At 43.2% G+C, this 16,404-nt stretch overlaps 1 protein-coding gene across 2 annotated transcripts in view; it reads right to left on the reverse strand.

The window, feature by feature from the left end:
• TENM1 (teneurin transmembrane protein 1) overlaps window positions 1-16,404 on the reverse strand; it is a 438,805-nt gene that overhangs the window by 73,887 nt on the left and 348,514 nt on the right. For both annotated transcript variants that reach the window (XM_084814084.1, XM_084814083.1), the window contains exon 22: window positions 5,999-6,153. In XM_084814084.1, coding sequence (XP_084670210.1) covers window positions 5,999-6,153 — 155 coding nt within the window. The remainder of the gene's footprint in view (window positions 1-5,998; window positions 6,154-16,404) is intronic.

A 16,404-nucleotide genomic window follows, 5' to 3' on the forward strand; every position in this document is an offset into this window, starting at 1 on the left:
CACCCCATCCATTTTATCCTGATATAAATCCCCTCTTGAAGCTACTATTAGCTCCACTGGGGGAGGGTGGGGGTAGAAAGAGACAAGCAGAAAAAAATGCCTTTACCTTAGATAAGGCTATGCATTATCCTACAGCAGCTTTTCTAGCACCTAAGAATCTTCCCCTAGTAGTTACCTTAAACATGCCAATTCTAGTGGGGTTTTCTTTCTTTCCTTTTAAGAACACTGAGGGACATCATCAACAACACTCAGTGAAAAAGCTGGATTTCTGGAGTAAGAACCAATTTAATGTTCAATGGGTTGATCTTCTGTTCCCAATTTTACAGAAACCCAGGCATGGTCAGAAGATGTGATGAAATGGAACCATTTGAGTATATGCATTGCTTTCTTTTTGGGGGAGAGGAGAGAATATGCTGATATGAGTGGATTTGCTCCTTATTAGAAAAGCTTAAAAGTTTTCACGCTTTTGCTCTATGCTTTGCCCTCTACATTTTTGCCCATGTCGGCATCCTGATTTCTCTCTCTTTCTATTGGCTTGTATCCAAAGAATTGTGAGCAGAAGGAGAACAGTTATCATTGCTGCTCTATGAACTCCAGTGCAAGAGCTAGAGGAGGACGTCTTGCAACGGAGCACTGCAATGGAGCAAGGTGTTGTGCCTGAGAAACAGCAAATAAGGCCAATAAAAATAAGGCCAATAAAAGGCTCACTCGAGCAGGCCATAAAACGATCCCTGGGATGATCTGCTTTGCCCTTCTCCTTATTGGCTTTCCACTGTTGTGTTAAAGCCTTTCAGTTTAAAAAAAGGCATTTGGCCTTTAAAGGCTTGACTTTACCACCTGGCCTACACTGCTCTCTGGGGTGGGGCTTTTAATGTGTTTTTATGACCCATTACAAGTGAGGCTGCCTTGAGTGCTTTCATTTCTTGGACTGCTGCTCTTTGGTTCTTGTGGTTTTCCATTTTATTAGGAACACAGGAAAGTGTCTTACTATAGGTCCATCTAGTTCAGGACTGTTTATGCTGACTGGCAGTGGCTCTCCGGGGTTTCAGGCAGGAGTTTTTCCAGTGCTACCTGGAGAGGATGGGGATTGAACCTGGGACCTCCTGTAGGCAAAGCAGATGCTCTACCACTGAACTACAACCTCTCCCCTTGATGGGCAGAATCCAACAAGGCGCTTATGCCCCTCCAATTCTCTTCTGCCCCATTGCGCAAGCGGCCCCTGCCGTTTGCACAGTGGCAGTTTAGTGCTTCCGCCCAAACAAGCCCCTACACTTTGACTGCTCTTCATGACTGGGTTCTGTGTAAATGAAGTGCAGTGAAAAAGTATAACGCTGACATGATTTCCTGATGTACTCAAAATATGTGATCTTCTGCTTAATAAACAGTCACTGTGTGCATTGAAACAGTAGCTATGGAAATTTACTCCCAGCAGAATTATTTACCAGCATTCTAGCACTTTAACTTAGTAAGCCTAATTTACTGGCTTTCACACACTATGGAAGGCATACTGTGCAGGCAGCTGACAGCCAAAACTGCATAAACAACATGTTAAATTGTTTCCTGAGTCTCAGTTCGAACCTAAGATTCCCAATGAACCACCCCCCTCTGTGCTTTCCACAGTCTTCACGGGAATCCCCAAAGGAAATGCATTACAGTAGCCTAGACTCAAGCTGGTGGAGGCATGATTCACAGTGGCACAATCTGGATCCCAAAGGAAAGCACGCTGCCTTCACTCGAGCATGATGCTTGGAATCTATATAGCACTTTTTTAAGTGTTGAAAGTGCTTTGCAGACATTATCAATGGCTCCGTAAGGTAAACCGATATTATTTGCCCATATTGTATATGAAGGACTGAAGCTTGCAGAGTAAATTTATAGCGAGATTTGAGGGCTTTCCAGTTCATAGCTCGTTCTATGAAGCTGCCCTAGCTGTAATAGCAGAAGAAGCTGGTGAAAGGCAGCTTTGGACAGCAGCTGGACTTTTAGGGCTCAGCAAATCGACGTTATGGCTGTAAACCCATTTCTACAACAGGACTTGTGCCCAACTGCTGTTAGGTGTGGGACAATTTCAACCAGTGGAATAGTGGTACATTTTGAAGTGCAGGCACTCATCATGGCTGTCCCCATCGCCACGCCCCTAAGGAGAGGCCAAAAATTCAGGCAGCTGTGTTGATTCATAACACCAACAGGTTCTAGCAGTTTTATTCCACTGGGAGCCGGTCTTTTGTAAAGCTCATGGGACTTAATTGCCCATTCAAGACCAAGACACCCCAATATACTATGCATTACAACAAGGAACAATGTATTGTTGCTGGGGGATGTCGTACCCTCCCCTAGCTGCTGTGAACAATGCAGCTAAGCACAGAGGGAGAGGGGAAAGGGTTGTAGCTCAGTGCGATAGAGCACCTGCTTTGCATGCGGAAGGTCCCAGGTTCGATCCCCAGCATCTCCAGGTAGGGCTGGAAAAGCTGCTGCCTGAAATGCTGGAGAGCTGCTGCCAGACAGTGTCGACAGTACTAGGCTAGGTGGACCAATGGACTGACTCAGGAGAAGGCAGCTTCCTATGTAATTCTGAGGGGGCGGCGGATGACGTCAGTGCCCCTGCTAATAAAAAAGTGCTGGTGCTGCATCTGTGTGAGCCCTGGCTCTGCAAAATTATTGATAAAAAGTGGTAGGTAAGAGGAGATTCCAAGCCTTTCCTCTTGCCTGCCACATTTATCCATGCAACTGCTCCACCAGGCCATTTTTTCCTAGATGCCGTGGAGGCTGGTGGCTCTGATGTCAGTGGGGCTGTGCGTCAGCTCTGGGTTTTCAGTCAGAATGAGCCAGAACTCCAAAGGAGCTATCCAAGGTGCTGATCCCCAATCCCCAAGATGGGTTCCACACCTTGGATTGCTCCTTTAGAGTTCTGGCTGGAACCCAGAGCAGATTCACAGCCCCACTGACATCGTAGCCACCAGCCTCCACTCCCTAAATGGGAGTATCTCCCATCTCAGAACCCAGTTAGGAAGAGTGTGGCGGTTCACAATGAGTCATGGGGGAATCGGTGGGCAGAAGAAGGATTCAGCCCCTCTCCCTGACCCGCTATTTCTCTATTTGGAGCCTCTTCCCCTGCTCCTTTACAGCTGTTTGGTGCAGGCAATCTGTCTTTTAATACATGGATTGCTTCTGTAAAGTGCAGTTTAGCCTTAAGGCACTGCGACAAATCTAGCAGCAGCTCCAGGCTGCAAACCTGAGCGGCTCTTTGTCTTAAAATTAAAAAGCCCATTTTAATGCACCACCAGGGTCTCATCAACTGTGCTAGTTTAAATACTTCACAGCCACTACACATTAGAACCATTCGAGCTATTCCTTTACTCAGGAGCAACAGCTGACTGACCATTATGCTTTCTATAATGTTTCTATGAAGTTTCATTTATTAAGAAGCTGCATTATGTGCCTGCATTTATTTGCATTTAAAACATAGATGGGAGGGTGTGTGTGTTTTTTAAATGCTCTTCAAACCCAAGAGGGGGGAAAAGAACCTGGGAAGAAATTATCCAATGGGGCCCCAATGCTTTAACTAACAGTTATTTTCTAACACCTAATTGTAAGGCAATAGTCTTCATGCTGAATATTCCGTGTGTGTATGCATGCCAGAAGTCAGAGACGGCAGATGGTATGACAGAAGAGAAGGGGTGGGCCTCCAGTTGTTGTTGCACTTCAGTTCCCATCATCCCCAACCAGTGGCAGCTGGTGACTCCAGTCCCGGAGGGGCTGTGATTCCATTCAGGGTTTAAGTTACTAGGGCTGTGCTCCGCTTCGGCCCAAGGCCCGAACCCTAAGCTGAAGCGGGCTGTTTTGGGCTGTTCTGGGCTCATTCTGAGGTGAAGTGGAGGGGGCATGAAGTGAGCCAAAACAGGTCGGGGGCTCTCCAAAGTGCAAGGTGCGCTTCAGAGCTTTGGCACCCTGGCCCAGCCGCACTGGCGCCTCCAGTTCCTTACCTGAGGTGACTCACAGGAGTCGCAGCTGCTGCTTCTCCTCCTCTGCCGCCGCCATTGCCATCGCCACTATCACTGCCACTGCTGCTGCCATCGCCGCCTGCTGCCGCCAGCTCCTGAGCCCTGGACGCGTGTAGGCCCTTTTGGTGGGAGTCACCATTTAGAAAATGGTGTCTCCCTGCAACAAGAGCTGATACGCATCCAGGGCTCAGGAGCTGGTGGCAGCAGGCGGTGATGATGGCGGCGGTGGTGGAGGAGGCAGCAGCAGCCCAGGTAAGGAGCTGGGGGGTTGCGCAGGGGCATCAAGGGGCCCCCCAAAGTGGGATTCGTATGACCGAATCCCACTTGGGGTTCAGGGGTGAATCCTGCTTTGGCTTCAGGGCCAAGTCAGGTCAGGGGCCCCCTGAATCAGCCCAAACCAAATCGGGCCCGCCTCCAAAGCCATGAAGCAGCTTCCGAGTCAGATTGGGGGGTCCCTGCACAGCCCTATAAGTTACCACCAGCCAAAACTTTAATGGTGCTATCCAAGATTCTGAACCCTATCCCCCAAATGGGTTCAGCACCTTGGAAAGCACCATTAGAGTTTTGGCTGGTGGTAACGAAAACCCTGAATGGAATCACAGCCGCTCTGGACCTGGAGACACCAGCCACCACTGTCCTTGACCACTGACCATGCTGGCTAGGGCTGTCAGGAGAGGGCCGCTGGTTGCTCACCCCTGCATTAGCAGCAATCCTGAAACAGGCATCCATGTAGACATGGCCTGTCAATGGAGAAGTGCAGTCATTGGAATTAAGGGTTTTCTGGAATGTTAAACTATAATGTTCCTCACTGTGCATGCTCTGGAAAAGTCTGGCAAAAGCCTGAAGCTTATCACAATACACACACTCACACATGCCAATCACATAAGTTAATATTAATATAGTAATATAATCTTTTCCTTTTAAGAAATGTCTGTTAGAATATTTAAGTATGTTTTAAGGAAGAAGTTCCCAGGGAACTAATATAATACTAATTCCTAGGGAACTTCCCTGCCCCCCTTAAAAGATGATATATAAATATGGGGTTATATCCAATGCTGCAGAAGTGCAAGGGCTCTCCTGTAAGGGAATTCCCCACCTCTCCTTCTTGTTGCAGCCCACTGTGCTCTCTGAAACATCTCCCCTGAGATTTGGGAGACTTGAAGGAAAGTCTCCCAAGGTCTCCCAGTGTGGTGGCCCCACTTTTAGGGAACTCTCTTCCTCTGGAGGTCTGGCAGGCACCCACACTATGTTGTTTCTGGTGTCTCCTGAAAACAGCTTTATTCCAGGAAGGCTCCTTGACTGACCAGCCACATTTTTTTAATGGTACTTTTTTTTTTTAATAATAATTTTTAATATGGTGTTTTGCTTCTTGTATCTTTTTAACTTTTATTGTTCACTGCTCTGGAATCTGTTTAGATATGGAGTAGTATATAAATGCTGTAAAAAACAAACAAACAAATAAATAAATAAGGGTGGGGTCAGGGGCAGCTGCAGAGTCTTTCCTTAGGGTCTCCTGGCCCTCTGGAGAAGCTAGTCCTCTGGAGGGGACTAGAGTGTGAAGGAGAGGTGGGGGTTTCCCTTGTGCTCATGCAGCATTGGTTACCACCTGTTGGAAATAGATAAACAACACATGAGATATGGAGGTGAACACATATGGAGCTGAGGTCATATCTGCTCAGGACAATACACCGATATGAATGATCTCAAAGTCAACTTTATAATAGCTTTCCCCAACCTGGTGTCCTGCAGGTGTGTTGGACTGCAACTCCCATCAGCCCCAGCCAACATGGCCATTAAACCATGCTGTAGTCCATCACACCTGGAGAGCACCAAGTTGGGAAAGGCTTCTTTGTACAGGAAGCTGCTACCCAACAACCTCGGAAACAAGATTGAAACGTTTTTACTTATTCAGATGGTGTTCTTTAATGTCCAATTTCACCAGACAAAACAAAATTTGTTTCCATACTGAACAGTAATAACATACGATTAGTGTCTACCTGAGTGATGTCCATTCCAGCATCACAGCTCAGTGGCTGAGTTGATGTGAGGCCATTTGAGCCTATTAATGTTGTGATCACACCACTGCTATCAATCTTCCGAATCGTGGTGCCATCAACAAAGTAAATGAAGCCGTGCTTATCTACAGTGATACCTATTGGGAAAGAGGAAAGAAAGTTAAGCAGAAGGACTACCAGAGATTAGAACAATAAATACTGGTTTGATTTTGTTCTTTGGGTTTTGATACGTTTATATGCATGCACACACGCCTACATACTCACAAACATAAAACCTGTTCTCATTTTATTTGTCTTTTTAACCTGGCTTGCACGTAACAACAACCCAGAATATGCATTGAGTATGGGTTGTTGTTGAAGCATGGATTATTGTTATGTGTGAACCCTGCACAATGTTTTAACTATGGGTTGTTTACAACCCAACAACCAACCATGAGTTCTCTTCCTGGGTTGTTCATGGTCAACAACCCACACTTAAACCATAGTGCAGGGTTTGCACATAATGACAACCAATGATTCAACAATAATCCATGAATCAACAACTACCCATACTCAACCCATACTCTCTGACCTCACTGTTCACAATCTCTTACCCAAACCATTTGTGTGTATATATATACTTGTAACTCCAGATAACACTTCATGCATCTGATGCAGTGGGCTGTAGTAATGAAAGATTATGTCATAGTAAATTTGCTCATCTTGAACATGACAGAAGTCTCTTTGTTGTGCTTACCTGAAAGTAAGTCAACAGGGCTTACTTCAGAGTAGACCTGCATAGTATTTATTTATTTCATTTCTATACCGCCCAATAGCCGAAGCTCTCTCATAGGATTGCACTGCAACATTATTTCATCTATCTGTCATCCTACTTACTGTAATCATTTCTGTTCTCGTAAAGCTTGAGGTGGCTTACACACAAGCTTAAAAAACTAACATAAGACTTACGAAACCATATCAAAAACAAAGCTGCAACCACAACACAGCAGCAATTCAGTCAGCAAATATCAATACAGCAGATAGATAGATGGATGGATGGATAGATAGATAGATAGATAGATAGATGTGTATTTATCATGCTATATTTGAAATTGTGTGTATTAGAACTATGATATTTGGTTCTTTTAAGCAACATTTATTACCAAGCCTCTAATTACATCAGAAAGATCCAGGTTTTACAAGCAAGATCACCGTGAAATCCTGCTGCAGAATTTAGCTTTCAGAATGTGACTTACTTAGAGAATACCAAATTTAGCCATTCAACAGCAGGATCTTACAGTGGAAAGAAAGGATTTTATACCACCTGAAGCGGAGCTTTATTCTCTGACTTTATTCATCCCTTCCAACTACTACATAAAGCTACCTAATTTAGCTTCTATTGACTTTTTCGTAACTTAGTGCACCATCTAAAGATATCTCCAGCTGTGTTAATATACAAACCATCTAGTTAAACTCTGCTTCTGTTTTTCACCTACCAAGGCGCCTGTGTGTGATTTGGCTATGGATGGAGACTGTTTTGCGTAACAGCTGGATTTTATAGTTTCAAAAATGGGGATCAATCACTGTTTATTTGTTCCTTCATACCAGAACTCCTAGGGGTAAACCCTGATGGAATCTGAAACCACTACATCACTTGCCAGAGCCTAATTTGAATGTCTGAAATCTGCTCCCACATTTCATTTTAAGACCATGCCGACTTCATGATGTCAATATCAGTGGAGGCTCCGATTTCAATGAGGCTATGAATCCATTCTAGGTTTCAGTCAGAACCAGCCAGCATTGAAAGGAGCTTCCCAAGGTCCTGAGCCCATTTTAGGGGTAAGGTTCAGCACCTTGGAGAGCTCCTTTGGAGTTCTGGCTGGTTCTGACTGAAATCCTGAATGGATTTACAGCCCCACCAAAATGGGAGCCACCAGCCTCCACTAGTCAATGTCAAGTTAGCCTTTTCTTTTCTTCTCCTTCCCCACAATCTGCTTTTTGCAACATCTTGCCTGATGAAGAGGTCTGGAGACCTCAAAAGCTTGCACATTTTGTGTGACTTTTGAGTTGCCCTAACAAAGGCATTTCCCTGATAGGGGTTTTGGATTCCTATGCACACTTTACTAGAAGGAAGTCCCATTGAACCTGGTGGGACTTACTTCTGAATAAACATGAACAGGATTGCATTGGATGGATGGGTTAAATCATGCACTAAGAGACAAATGTTGTATGGAGACATTTATTTATTATATTCCTATACTGCCTATGAAGGTTTGAGGCCTGAATAAAAGATCGGGCTTAGAGGCGTGGTTGTTGTTGTTATTGGGAGGGAGTATCCCTGGGAGGAATCGTTTCTTTTCCCCAGTTAAATTTCATTTCTTCAGGTTTGAAACAGTACTTTTGGTTTTGGTATGATGGCCTTGTAGGCCCCTTCCAACCCTACTATTCTATGACTATTCTATGATTTTGAGGGAGGAAAGTACATAAAAAGAGTGAGAGAGCCAGTAAGACCAGAGTCGGGGAGACCAGAGCCTGAAGAGGGAGCAGGAAGAAGCGACCTAGAGAAGACTAAGTACAGCTAGGGTAAAGGAACTTGCATTTTGCAACTCTTATTTTCTCTTAATGCCTTTTGTATCACTCAGCTCTATTGTGTAAATATCTAAAGTTGTGATTTGCTTGCTTTAATTTACCAGTAAACTGTTGTGGTTAAAACGCAAGTGTCTGAAGTGCTAATCACCCATGTCTACAGCCTAAACCAAATGTTACTGGAAAGGGGAATGTAAAAGAAGGAAGGTGGGACTCATAAGGAGGCAAGAGATCCTTAAGGAGTTGCTCAGGGGCTCCAGGTCATAAGGGGAACCCTGACACTGCCCAATAGCTAAAGCTGTCTGGGTGGTTCACAAAAGAAGACTTAAAACCACAGAATGAAAATGATAACATAATAAAACATAATATAAAAACATTCAACAATTTAAAACAGAATGAAACTAGAATAAAAACCAAAGTAAAATCCAGCAGAAGTGTAAAGTTCTTAAGATACATGAATACCATTAAAAAACAAAAAAACAAAAAACACACCTACAGAACTAAAAAGCCTGGAATAAAAAGGTGCTGAAAAGTGAAATGTGTACAAAAGAGACATTAAAACTAAAGAAAGCACACTTACATACTGTAAAATTGGAGTAGCAATGGAAATTGTGGTAAGGGATGCAGTGAGAGTCCAAAACAGGGCTAAAGAAGAAGCAGGAATGTACAAAATGTTTGCATAATAACCTTCTCAGGACACAAGCCTATGCTATATGTGTGAAAAGGGATTCCTGCCTTCCTGAATGCTGGTTTAAAGATGGATATTTCAGAAAGTGCCATAAAAAGGGACATATTCAAAGGGTGTGCGATGCCACAAAAAATTCAGAAAGGTCCAAACCTTGGCATAGAAAGATAAATGCCAATGTCCACTCCCTTGACAGACAGTAATAACTCAGAAGACGAGAGGCTGGAAATATCTAACGTGAGTAAAAAGGACATAAGCAATTTGGCTGCCACCCAGTGTTCAAGATGCAACTGGATAGAGGGACTGCTGTGTCTGTCAACTCATGTGCAGGACATGAAGAACACTTTCTGAATATCAAATAGAAGAAAACATCACTGTGGCAGAAAATGTATACAGGGGAAAGATAGGGCCCACGGGGGTGATACAAGCTAATGTGGAGCATAAGAATAATCAACACTTACTAGATTGACATTTCATTGCAAAACAGAGGCTGACATTATGGGGATGTGATTGGGTCAATAAACTTCCTGTGGATTGGAAATCTATAAAGATCTTGAAAACATTTCCTCCAAACTCCATTAAAAGAGACAATGAACAGTGAGAAAGTATATTGAATCAGGCATCAGATGTGTTTAAAGAGGGCTTAGGAACCCCAAAACACATAAAGGCAAGAAATGATACCAGATGGCATCCAGTTTATGGCACGATGGCCAAAGGGGAATTTGGCCACACAACTATCATGAGGCTTTCCTACAGTTGGTCACATCAGACAATGTGTTTGCACACTCTAATCCACCTTTGCCCATTTCAGTTCTTATGTGACACTTCATCATTTGGAATGGGAGCAGCCATATTTCATGCCACAACAGACCACAAAAATGGCCTCTAGATCTTTGACAGCACCAGAATCTTAACTATGCACAAGTAGACAAGAAGACTTCAAGGCTGACATTGAAGAAATTAAAACCCTATACAGGGGTGCAGAAGTGCAGGCCTGGAGGCCAAATCCGGCCTCCCTGGTGTCCTAATCTCAGTGGTTTCCCGGATGACAACACCCCCTTCCCCCAACCACCAATTGTTTGGTGGATTTCCAGCTTCGGCACATGTTTTCCCCATTCTAAATGCCTCTCCTAAGGCTTAGTTACTGGCAGTTAAGAGCTTTAAGCTACAATATGCTGATATTGGGGTGGGGAAGTGGACCAACCCCTTTGGCCCTGCTCACCACTGGAAAAGTCCCTTTTGCGGCCTGATTCAAAGTGCTGGTATTAACATTCAATACCTTAAATGGCTTGAGGCCAGGTTATCTGAAGGATCACCTCCCCCCATATGTGCCTGACCAGACCCTAAAAGCATCCTCAGGGGTCCTTCTCCAGGAGCCCCTGGCAAAGGAAGTGAGGCAGATGGCTACCAGGAATAGGGTCTTTTCTGCTGTGGCCCCCTGGCTGTGGAATGAGCTCCCTAGAGAGGTTCACCTGGTGCCTATGTTGTACTCCTTCTGGCTACAGGTGAAGACCTTTTTATTCTCCCAGTATTTTAGCATTTTAGCTCCCTAGTCTTTTAGCTTTGTTTTTTTAAATCTGTATTTTAAATTTCTGCATTGCTGCTAGGTTTTATTCTGCTTGTATTGTTATACTGTGGTTTTAAGCTTTTATATTTTAAATTGTTTGATGCTGTGCTTTGTGATCGTAATTTTTGTGAACCGCCCAGAGAGCTTTGGCTACTGGGCAGTACAGAAATGAAAAATGAATGAATGAATAAATAGAATGTGGCCTCCAAGAGCTTCTCCAAAATGGAAATTGGTCCTTGGGCTGAACACAGTTCAACACTCCTGCTATATATTATTATATGTATGTATGTATGTATGTATGTATGTATGCATGCATGTATTTATTGCATTTCTATCCCACCTTTTTTCCTCTTGCAAGGAACCCAAGGCGGCTTACTTTATCCTCCTCCTCTCCATTTTTATCCTCACAACAGCCCTGTGAGGTAGGTTGGGCTGAGAGTCTGTGACTGGCCCAAAGTCACCCAGTGAGTTTCCATGGCCGAGTGGGGACTAGAACCTGGTTCCCCCGGCTCCCAGTCCAACACTCTCGCCACTACACCACATTGGCTATATACTAATAGGGAACACATTATCTAGGTGTTCATCCTTACGTAGCCAACACAGCACCATCTGCACCCAAAGGTGAGATATCAGCAGGCTTGGGGAAAGCCCAAGGTTTGAAGAAAGACAAAAATATATTTTTTGGGGGGAGGGAAACAAGAGGTGGGGGGAAGGCCCAAACAGCTCAAGTAGGACTGGGCATGCTTAGTAGGCCCTACATTCTTGGTGACTGTTGGGAGGGGGATGGAAAACTGGGGGGGGGGAATCATACAGAATTTCCTGAAAGGAGGCATGGCTTGTCTCCAAGTGAGCAAATTGTTAGCAAAATTGAGGTTATCTAACTCCTTATATACTGCTTCATATTAAAATAGGAACGAAGCAAAACTTGAAATGAAATGTATTTTGGTGTTACATCTAGTGGAATTTTATGGCTTAGAGATGTGGGTGCAATCCATAAACTACTTAACGTAGCACAGTGGCCTGAAGCTATCGTTGTGCCATTCGAGTCAATAGAACTGAGACAACTGATGCACAATGGTTTTATGGATTGCAGCCTAAAACTGTACATAATGTTGCTTTCCCCTCTTGTTTTTTGTTTTATCTTTTGGCTCTCATGTACGAGTAGAATTGTTACAATTTCTACCACTGACATCTCAAGGGCTAAACTAGGCATGACTAGGTTTGGGGGATGACTTTGATCAGGACCGTGGTGGGAAGGGAAAAATGGTTAGCCCCCTCTCCCTACATGCCACTGTCCCAATTCTGTTCCTTCCTCCAAAGTTGTTACAAAAATTAAAAACAACAACAACACACCATCACTTTAATTGCTTACACACAATTAACATCATGTCTAGTTTGGCCCTGAAATACTAGGAACTAGGACAGGAAAGAGATCATCCATGAGATCAGTTTTCAATCTCTGCTTTTTCCCCCCCTGCTCACACCTTAGAACATCAAGTACAGAATGGAGATTTTTGCTATTCTCCAAAGTGTTTGAGCAGATCTAAAAATATGTATCCTGCCAGCTGTGAGGTGTGTTGAGATCTGTACATGTCCCTTGTATTATTATAAAGACACATGTATTATGAAGACATTTGTCTTCCCTTCCTTTACTTTAAAATATGAATAGCGGGAAATAAGACTGGAGGCAAGCAATGCTGAACCTTTATAGGAGCCTAACACTTAACTAGAACAAACGTCACAACGTAGCTCTGCTCCTTTTAGGCAAAGTCGTCACATCTTCTGCATAGGATAGAACTGCTTCCTTCATCATCCAACAAAGAAGCTCAAATTCCAGCTCCCCCCACACCCACCAAAAAGCATCTTGCAAACAGATATATGTAAATGGAAACATTCAAACACAGGCAGTCAATTTGCATAATCTCTAGCTGAATTTGTGTTCTTTTTTTGGCACTATCTTTACTATTTTGGAAGGAATTTTAGTGGCAGACTGTTTGCTTTTTGTGTATTTCAGTTATTTTACATAATCCCCCCCCCCCAATTTAACTTCCAAAGAATTTGTGCATGAAAACATCTTAAATTCCTAGAGAGATCTGGTAAAAAGAAAACATGCCAACTGTGTTTGGAAAGAATCTGTAGTTTCTCATAAAACTTTTAATAGGAAAAGTGAATCCAATTGGTTAATTTTATGCTTGTAAAAGAGAAAATTGCATGCCATCCATTTCCAAACTTCTAAATGTTTTTGGCGCTTTTAATTAAAGTTGCCATCAAGAAACCACTAAGGCAATTTTATGCAATTAGTTATTTATAGGCTACCATGATACACAACTAAAAATAAGAGGCAACTGATTAAGAGTTCAGAGGGTTGTGATCACCCAATTTTATTTTTTATTGCTTTCAGAGTATAGGGAGGATAAGAGCAAACAAAATTATAGAACATTCAAGTTCTGGAACTAACATGCCTTTGTATGTACTTGAACTAGATAGACCATGAAATTATACCATTCAGCACCTGTTGGATGAAAATAAGTATGCTTCTGTGAGGAACTGAGATCACCATAGACAGCAAGGTTCACAAACAAAATGCAATTACAGTGCCTGGCTTGACTCAATAAATACTTTTCTAAGTCTTAACTTTTGCAAGTGCATTTCTGAATCACCTAGAAAACACATTTGCATCAGTGGAGGCTGGTGGCTCTGATTTCAGTGGGGCTGTGAATCCATTCTGGCTTTCAGTCAGATCCAGCCAGAACTCTAAAGGAGCTATCCAAGGTTCTAAACCTATTTTGGGGCCAGGGGTCAGCACCTTGGATAGCTCCTTTAGAGTTCTGGCTGGTTCTGACTGAAAGCCAGAAAGAATGCACAGCCCCACTGAAATCAGAGCCACCAACCTCCATTGATTTGCATACTACCGATTTATAGGTTTTTCAGCAAGCACTGTCTGCCTATGTAAGTCTGAAGAGACTGAGGATGTATTATTGCAATGTATTGTAAGACACCTTCAGGATTATTTGATTGAAAGGCAGAAAATAAATTTTCCAAATAAAAGAAAACAAGCAAACAACTTTGCACGGGATCTGCAAGTTCCTTGGCACATGAATTCTAATAAATGCATTGCACATAAGTATGTTTCTGTTTTGTATTCTCTTTCTTAAAATGCCATGGTATTTGGCCTGTATATTAATGAGCTTGAATTATTGCCCCAATCTAGCTCAAGTTTTTACTCATACAAAACATCTGGAGCCAGATGTGCAGAAGTCTTTAAAAGTAAGAACCAGCACTTTGAATTGGGCCCAGAAAGGGCAGCCAGTGGAGAGGATTCAAAACTGGTGATATGTGTGAATATTGGTCCATTCATGGTCAGAGGTTGGACATCTCCTTGTACACTAGCTGGTGTTTCTAGACTATCTTCAACAGCAGCTCCGTGCAGAGTATATTACTATAATCTAATCTGGAGGCCACCAAAGCATTGATGACAGGGCCAGGTATGTATCCTCCCGGGGGCATAGGCAGTGTATCAGCTGAAACTGATAAAAGACACTTTATTTTTATTTATTTATTTAAAACATCTGTATCCCACCCTGTAGCATTAAGATCTCAGGGTGGCGTATATTCACATATTTCACTTTGGGCCACAGCTGTCTCTTGGGAATCCAGAAGTGATGTAGGGTCCACCAGGACCCCTAAACGATGCACCTGACCTTTACAGTGGAGTGGACCTCTGTTCAGAACAGGCAGGGTTATTCTTCTGGTAAGCACATGTATTTTTTTGCTTGTTTTCTCTAAGATTAGGATTTTATTAGACTTTCCAAAGAGATCAGAGAAGATTCGTTGACATCATTGCTACAACATACAATCTTCTGGAGTTTATCCCATGCAAAAATACTAATCCTGCATATCCATCCTTCTGAGCATTGTGACTGTCTCCCTAGTTCATTAGGAGGCAATTGTTACTACCAGCCCCCACAATTTGTTGCTAGCAACATCATCAACGGTCACAACATAATGTAGATGTTGTTTTTGGAAATTACATAGGCAATTTTCAAATCTCCGTGTTAGAAATTGCCATAAAATACCCCCAATGAGTAAATAAGACACAACAGATAATTGCCTTTTAATTAGATATAATCAATTTCAGTGAGCAATAATGCATTGATTCTTGCTTTCCTAGCAAAGGATGTAAAACCCCGAGAGTTCACCTATGTTTAGAATTGATTTCTTGCATTAATTACCAGTCTGAAAATTAATGATTATTTGTCCACATTTCACACTTACCTTCCATCATTAAAGAAGCGTTAAAGTCATTCTGACCATAATTACAATCTGTTGCTAGCTTGTTTTCAAATGAGAGTTCTTGTGTGCTTTGGATACTGTACCTTCTCACAGTTCATTTGAATTTCCTTCTGATCTACAGCCTTCCGTTATTAGCTCAGAACTGGAGTGGAAAAAACCAATTTTCCCCTCACAGCTATTAATTAGGCATTTGCAATGCACTGGAAAGCTAAGAAGCCAGAAGCAACTCAGGCCTCAGTCCTGCGAGGATTTCAGCACCCTTCCATGTGCTGCTAAGCATCCCCCATGCCAAATGACTTGTACTGAGTATTAATGACATTCAGCATCCTATGCTATTGAGCTACTTTTCAATGTCAGTTCAAATGCATGGCTGGCTTTTACCCATAAATCCAAGAGGGCGAAATCTCTTTGTATTGTGCCGGTAATGCATCAAACATGCAGATATTGAACTTTCTATTCACCTAGCAGCTCACCAAGGTGGCTGAGAGAGAAATGTTAGAGGAATTATTAGTGCTGACATTACCTATAAGTAAATCCAGATATCTGCCCAAGAAAGCACTTGATGTTTGCCGCACTTCTGCTGCAGTAGCACATACAAATGACATTTCACTTTTGTGACACAGGAACAGAGCAAACTGCCTTTTACCAGGTCAGCATGTTGGTGCACCTAGCTTAGCCCAATATTACTTACCCTGATGGGCAGCTCCAGGGATTCAGGCAGAGATCCTTCCCACCGCCAGTGAGCTGATCCATGAACTGGAGATGCTAAGGGTTGAACCCAGGGCCTTCTACATGCAAAGCATGAGCTCTACCATTCAGATGTGGACCCTCCCCATGGCTAAAAGAGGTTAGGAAAAGCAAAGTCTTGATGCTATAGGCAGACAAAAGGAGACTCATGCATCCAGCAAGGGTCCACAACCAAAATGGGAAAGAGAAGGACCTAGTGGTCTGAGGTCCAATAAGAGCCACATTTAGATCAGCAGCAAAAGCCCATGGTGGTCTATGTTGGGACCCCATCGTGGTTGTTGGGTTCAGGCCAAGAGATAGCAGTAATACATAGTTTCCATCAAACTTTGATAGGGACATTAAGAATGATGAAGAGTCTTGTGGCAACTTAATGCCTAAGAGTTGTACTCATTGGAAGCTTTGCACTAGCAGAAAGTGCTTCCACTAATGCAAAGTGCCCGACTGGAGTCCACCCAGAGAAGAGCCTTCAGTGTGGTGGCTCCCATCCTATGGAACTCCCTGCCTCTGGAAGTCAGCCAGGTGCCAACACTG

Source organism: Heloderma suspectum, chromosome 9, assembly GCF_057233095.1.
Source record: "Heloderma suspectum isolate Gila_16-S chromosome 9, 16-S_ref, whole genome shotgun sequence".
NCBI lineage: Eukaryota > Metazoa > Chordata > Lepidosauria > Squamata > Helodermatidae > Heloderma > Heloderma suspectum.